Source organism: Podarcis muralis, chromosome 2, assembly GCF_964188315.1.
Source record: "Podarcis muralis chromosome 2, rPodMur119.hap1.1, whole genome shotgun sequence".
NCBI classification, from domain to species: Eukaryota; Metazoa; Chordata; class Lepidosauria; order Squamata; family Lacertidae; genus Podarcis; species Podarcis muralis.
This window is the reverse complement of record NC_135656.1, coordinates 87673684-87680901: the sequence shown is the minus strand read 5'-3', so window position 1 is coordinate 87680901 and position 7218 is coordinate 87673684. Positions and strand designations below refer to the sequence as shown.

The 7218-nt window shown below is 43.2% G+C and overlaps 1 protein-coding gene across 1 annotated transcript; it reads right to left on the bottom strand.

Moving 5' to 3' along the window:
- On the bottom strand, nt 1-3284 carry MRPS25 (mitochondrial ribosomal protein S25). The gene is made up of 4 exons (XM_028719276.2): nt 3034-3284; nt 1580-1686; nt 1290-1377; nt 1-374 (listed from the first exon to the last, which is right to left on the bottom strand). Exons 1-4 carry the CDS (start codon nt 3165-3167, stop codon nt 182-184), a joined length of 522 nt encoding a protein of 173 aa, XP_028575109.1. The 5' UTR covers nt 3168-3284; the 3' UTR covers nt 1-181.
- Between the last annotated feature and the right edge of the window lie 3934 nt (nt 3285-7218).

Genomic DNA, 7218 nt, shown 5'->3' with positions numbered 1-7218 from the left:
TCACAAGAACAATTCCAGAATTTATTTAAAAGATTCATCCTTACTTGTTTTAAGTAAGTCCAGATATTTTTCTGTTACTTAAATGGTGGTTTGTAAAAAGACCAATGTGTTGTCATCAGTGTTAAGATGCCCACTTTCTTGTCAGTCTGAATGCTTTTACTCCCTGCTGTAGAAAGCTGGCTTAGGAAGCAGCACTCTCTTTCATGGCAGTTCTATATTTCCCAGTCATCTCCTTTGGTAATGGCACTTTACCAGGGCAGGGAATTTGGCCTTCAATTTCACACATGCATTCCCGCAAGTGGTACTTTTTGGGGCCAAACGTTGCAGGATGGCGTAACTTCATTTTCTCTTGTGCTTCTCCCTGCAGTGTTTGCCTACAAAAGAAAAAGAAATAAATTTGGTGTAAGGACAAGAAGTGCTAGACAGTGATCAATGCATTGCAACAATCCAACTAGTTCACACATAATTCTTGAAAGTACAGTTGAGGCACCTGTGTTCCTCCAGATGTTGGGAGTGCAACTCTCGTGACCAAACTGACTATGGCTATTAGAAGTCCCCAAACATGGAAAGCCACTGGTTCTTCCTCTCCTCTCATGCATTTAATAGCAAATTATAATTGTTAACAATTACTTCCTCTATCACAGATGATTGTTTGGTGTTTGACATGCTGCCTCCCTTCATTTCATGTTTTATGTCAAAACTGCTGGGAACACATAACTGCTGTAATAATAGTTCTGCCCTTGAGTGCTTAGGGCTTCTCTCGGTATTAAAGCTGCTCCAAGTCTGCTGTGCTACTCATCTAGCATCACAGGGCTGTATAGCCCTAGGACTGTATGAACATGAATCACTGCTAAGTTTGACTTCTCTAAGCTCCCCAATATTTGAACATTTTGGGAAGTGCTGCAAAACCTTTATCCACAACAAGCATCTAATGTAAGCTTGTAATTAGCAGATTACCTGGAAGAAGTAAGCATTGCCTCCAGGTGACCAGGCTTTTGTAAATTTAATGAATGAAGGTGTTTTTTCCCAGCCTTCTCGGGCCCTCAAGTGGTGCCCATAAATGGCTAATAAGGTCATTTATGACAAAGGATATGTGGGCTACATACCAGAAAGCTTATTTTAGGGTCCAGAACTCAAGCCTGCAGGAGGATGGAGTTTTAATAGCATGTTTGTGTGCATTTAAAACATTGCCCTTATCCCAGTCCAATTGAATGGGGTAGACTCAAAAGTTTGGATCTACAGCCAAAAACAAGCAGAGCCATATATGTCTGTGTGTGTGTTTTACTTACTCGCTTTTACCAAGAACTTTCTTAACATGTTCTGCGATCTCTTTGTTAGTCTTCTCTTCCACATCAACCAGGACTTGCTCTCCACTATCTGCAGAGGAGAGAGCATGACAGGGTATCTACAGGCAGCTGTCTCAACCAGGATGCTCTGAAGACACCGTCTCCTTTAGAGAGTGGCGCTACCCCTTATTTGCCCACCTGTCACCTGTCAGTCTTGGGAAGGTGTTTGCCTAAGCAGAAGGTATTCCAATGCACTTCAACAAAAGCTAAACAAAACCAAGCATGTTACTTACCTAAATAGAATTTTAAGAATGGCGATGGTGTCATGTTCTTAAACATCACAATCTGAAGCCAAGGGTTTTTGTACTGAATCTGAGGTATGTTGAAGAACACAAATTTTCTGTGGAAAGAGCAGGAGAAAAGTAAGGAAGACAGTGGATGCACTCGGCCTTTTAGAATATGAATTCAGTGAAACTTAAGACTCTTGCCAAAGAAAAGGAGAAGAAGGCAGCTCTGTGTGTGAGAGAGAAAAGGCATCAGATTCAGGAGCCAGAAACCCAAGCTCAGAGGTGGTTTCCCTCGCCCTCCAGTATGTCTCATAGCAGACATATCCGCATAAGCAATGCCAAAATAGAGGGCATGTCAATCAGTTCCTGAAAAACCAAAATGTCCATGAACACTGAGGAAGAGTAACAAATTTACTGTGGTGTAATTAAAAGCCACAGGGAGCCAATATGATGCAGTGGTTATATTGAGCTAGGATGACAGCCCTGGTTCAAAGCCATGCTCAACCCTTTGAGGCTTTCGAGATGGTAACTGGCTCAAGTTACTTCAAAGGGTTGTTGTGAAGATAAAATAGAAGGGTGAACTGCATGCACCACATTAAGGTCTTGGAAAGAAAGATGGGCTGGGCATTATTTTATTTATTCATTTCATAAAATGTATACACCATTCAATTGCTAAAAAATAACATCATCAAAGAGGTTCACAAAAAGGAATAACAATAACAACAGCAAGCTGTTACTTCATCTGACTGTATGAGGAAACTGTGCAGTCTCAAAGCAGGCCGAGAAACATTAAAGGGACATTAAAGGTAAAGGACCCCTGAAAGTTGAGTCCAGACGCGAACAACTCTGGGGTTGCGGCGCTCATCTCGCTTTACTGGCCAAGGGAGCCAATGTTTGTCCGCAGACAGTTTTCCTGGGTCATGTGGCCAGCATGACTAAGCCGCTTCTGGCGAAACCAGAGCAGCGCACGGAAACGCCGTTTACCTTCCCGCTGGAGTGGTACCTATTTATCTACTTGCACTCTGACATGCTTTTGAACTGCTAGGTGGGCAGGAGCTGCCCAGAAAGCAGGACTAGATCTAATGAGCTTGAACTACAGGAAGGCAGATATTTCAGTTGACCATTGGAAGAAACTTGTTGACATCAGAGGAGCTAGGGCAATGGAGCTACTTATCTAGGTGGGTGGGTAGACATTTCTGGAGGTCTTCCTGTTCCGGATTTATCCCGCACCGGAGCAGGCAATGGACGAGGACGGCCTGCCCGGGACCAACTCCAATCCCGTATCTAGCAGTTCCCCTACGCCAGGGGGGCAGCTCGGTTTGCCTTGGGGCTCCTTCCCCAGTCCCTGCACGAAGCGCACGACGAGCGCTTCAGCAGCGCGGCAAGCGCGGAGAGATGCGCAACTATCCCTGGGACAGGGGGACGGAGGGAGGCTCCTTGCTCGAGGGGTCCCCGCTCACCTGGCTCCTTCGCTGAGAGGCCCCCTCGTGTTGTAGTTCACCGTCATCACCTTCACGGCGTCCTTGAAGATGATGTCGCCCTGGCTCAGGTACTGCAGCGTCCTGCGGATGGGGAAGCGGCCTTTCATCGGCATGGCGGCGGCAGCCCGGCGCGCACCGCGTAGCCAAAGGCAGCGGCACGAGTCGGCGGCGGCGCAACTCCCTTGCTCCGACCCACCCGGGCGGGAGAGGAAACGGAGCGCCGATCGCAAGGGGAGGCGGGAAGTGTAGTTTCCGGGAGAGCGGAGGAGGCGGGACGAATCGGAGGGCATGGGATCGGAAGAGGAAGGCTGTTTACACTGCGATCCGAGAGAATAGTGAGAGCGAGATACCTAGAACTGCGCAAACGGAGAGGCATTCAGTAAAATGCACAAATGCGCATTCCAGACGTTCGGCTGGCGGCGCTGATTTGCAACCACCGGCATATACTATTTGAGTGCATGGGAAAGTTACGCAGGCTGTTCTCACAACTTTGCGCTGCACGAGATCCTGTTCTGATGCTGCTGCTGCGAGGAAACGCCGCCAGCGGAATGTGGAAATGCTTCGGCTCGTTTGTAAAGTTGGAAGCGGCGGCTTCAGTACAAGGCCGAGTTTTCAGTATTGAAGTAAATGAACTAGGAGGGCAAAGCTTTGATTTCCAAAAAAATCTAGTACCAAATTGAGTATGGCATCTTTCCCCTATGGAACCACGTTTTTTTCTTAAACATACTCTAAATAATATATGGTGACCCTGATCATATGTGGAGAAAGCCAGCTTCTGTTAAAATAAAAATCCAAAAAGCAAGGTTCTCAAAATGTGGAAAAAAAGGAAATGCATCTCACACAGCTCAGCACTCAGAAATGTTCAAATGCTTCCTTCCTGGCCAACAGGAATTGTATTAAATGGAGTATTTCACCATGTGGAGCTTCTTCCATGATTGTTAAATATGTATCTTGCCGCTCCACCAAATGATGGTCAAAGCAATTAACAACACAAAATACACTTAAAAATAATCAAATATAATAAAATATCAGTAATCTCAAAACAAAACAAAAACAGGTGTAAAAAGTCAACATATTTTCAATTCAGCCAGTGGACCAAATTCTAAATAAAAATATATATATGCTGACTGTAGGTCATCAGAGATGCTCCTTTTGCAAGGAGTTAAGAGACTGGCATCAGCAACTAAGGCCCTCTCCCGCATTCCAACTGAATGCCCTTCAGAAGTAGGCAGGAAAGAAAGATCCTATGAGAACCAGCAGAGAGAAAGTGTTTGGTTTTTCAAATACCATATTTTTCGCTCTATAAGACGCACCAGACCACAAGACGCACCTAGTTTTTGGAGGAGGAAAACAAGGGAAAAAGTATTCTGAATCTCAGAAGCCAGAACAGCAAGAGGGATCGCTGCGCAGTGAAAGCAGCAATCCCTCTTGCTGTTCTGGCTTCTGGGATAGCTGCGCAGCCTGCATTCGCTCCATAAGACGCGCAAACATTTCCCCTTACTTTTTAGGAGGGGAAAAGTGAGTCTTATAGAGCAAAAAATACGGTAACTCAGAAGTCAAGTGGGGCTTTGTAGGTCGCAACCAGTCAAGAAAACAGCGTTTTTCTCCATACAGTTAAAACTGCTTCAGTACTCTAGCCAGTATCCAAAGAGCTATTTTAGGCATGCCCAATGAGGATTTTTGATTTCCTCCACTTTTAGGCAGAAGCCAACCCCAGCCACCGCAAACTGCTTTTAAAATCCTCCTTGTCTGAAAAGTCATTTGCCCTATGGCAAGGATGGGAAAACATTCTTATGTTGAAGAAACACTTCGATAAAACCCTATTAGGCAGGCAAAATTACCGGTAGATGAACAATTCTTTGGATCCTAACATTACTCTCAAGGCATTCTCAAAGAATATTGTGAACCCATTCAACAATTTTTATAGTTATGCCATAATTACCTGCTCTGAAAAAAGAACTCAGAGGCCATAAAAGGGTCTTTATTTATTTTAATAGTATAAACCTTCTGTAGGCAGAAATATTAAGCCACAACAATATAATGCCACATTTAGACAGCATTTAATAAAATGCATAAGCATGCACTGCAATACTCTATATACACACACAACAATGCAAATTTCTCTTCATGACTGAAGACATTGATTAGATATAAAAATTCAGATAAAAAAGAACATGCTATTTTAAATGCTATCACATTTACAAAGCTGATTTCACAAAATAAACTGTGAGGAAGCAACAGCTTTTGTCAGGTTTTAAACCTTGTATTTAAAAAAGAAGATACAGAGACAATAGACAATGAAAAGCACAGGGTTACAAAAGGTACCCCAGGGAATTGTCACCTATCTTGTGGCAAATAGGTTAGCTTTAGTAAGAGCTTAGCGCTTGAAGGGTTTTCCAAATACATACAACAATTATATAATGGATAAATATGAGCAGTTGTTTTGTTACAAAACTATTGGGAACAATGGTGTTATTTAGAATTAGTGGTTAGTCACAGAAGTCTTTTCGGCATATGAGTTCCATAGATACTGCAAGTAAATATACTGTATTTTGGTCAATAGACTACTCAAAACTCCTCCAGCCTTATGGTAAGATTTCTATTTTTCCACACCCCTGCCCCTCCAAATGTGGTACAGAAAGCAAAAGTAACATAATTGTTTCCAGAAACAGCTTAAATCATCCATTGGCCAGAATCAGAAATCAGGTTAGTACCTCTATTACAGGGGATTGTACCTTTTAAGGAACAATAAAAAATGGGGAAATCATTTTATGATAGAAGTCTTCTATTCAATGTTAACTTTAATTAAAGCAAACAGAGTACCGATTGTCATAACACTAAATCAATGGAGCTTCCTGCCAAAAATGTTTCAAAAACATCCACAGCTGGAATATTTCTTTTTAAAAAAACAACAACAAAAAACCCCCACTATGTACATTTATTAAGCAGCAGGTCAGGAAATGGAAGCTGGGCAGAAATGCTTCTCCAAGGATTGCACGCCCAACATAAAGGAGCATTTAAATCCTGCAAGTGCAAGACTATGCAGGTGCTAGATTTTATACTACTAGGAGCACTCCTTAGTTCACCAAAACTTTTAAAAGATCAGACCTAGAGCACTGACCAGTAGGAAAATGTATGGAGATCAGGTCTTAGACTGTATAGGCATCAGGAGGATTGTTAAGGTGGTGAAGAGAACAGCAAGCTTCATTTTCCAAGAATTAACTTTGGGCACAGTTCTTCCTAATGCTAGTACAATACAGTCGTACCTTGGAAGCTGAATGCCTTGGCTCCCAAACAAATCGGCTCCTGAACAATCAAAACGTGAGTGTTCCGGTTTTCGGAAGCCAAATGTCCAGTGTGGCTTCCGATTGGCTGCAGGACGCTCCTGCAGCCAATTGGAAGCTGCACTTTGGTTTTCGAATGGTTCTGGGAGTCGAATGAACTCCCGGAATGCATTCTGTTCAAAAACCAAGGTACCTGTATGTGCAGTGATCCTCACAAGAGACCAATTTCTCTCCTTTCCTCTCTGGATGTGGAAGGATGTGGATATGGTGCCAAGGCATTGTGGAAAAAGCAAAGTGTGTGTACCTCCCAAGTCCTCCATCAAGCTCCTGCCGCCCTCCATGCTATGCATGTTACTTCAATTCTAAAGAAAGCAAAGATTGGATGATGACATGGGAGGCACACACAGACCTGCCATAGCCTATAATATCTTGGCTTCCCGCTTGGGTGCATGGCTCTCATCCACACATGCCAAAAGAGGAAGGGGAGAAATGTGTCTTTCTTGGAATGTCGACAGAGATCTTTCAATGTACCAGGAAGCATCTTGTCCTTTGTTTACTTCTTTCATTAAAAGGAAACGTCTCCCTTAAAATATAGTTCATAATTATCTCGGACCACATTCTATACGACTCGTGCATGCTCAGCTAGCTGTCATTCTTGACCAATTGTTGCCGTCTGAAACCAAAGTTTCTTCCATGGGAAAAGAAGGAAAGAATGCCTAAGCAAGCCAGAGTAACTATATAAACAGGTTTTAGGGAAGGCAGGACAGTAAGAAATATTGTCTGTAACACACAAACTACTTTCCTGTACAGGTTATCTGGAAACCTTCAATAGACTTTCACTAGTAGCAGAAGACAATTCCTAAAAGCTTGTTGTTGTTGT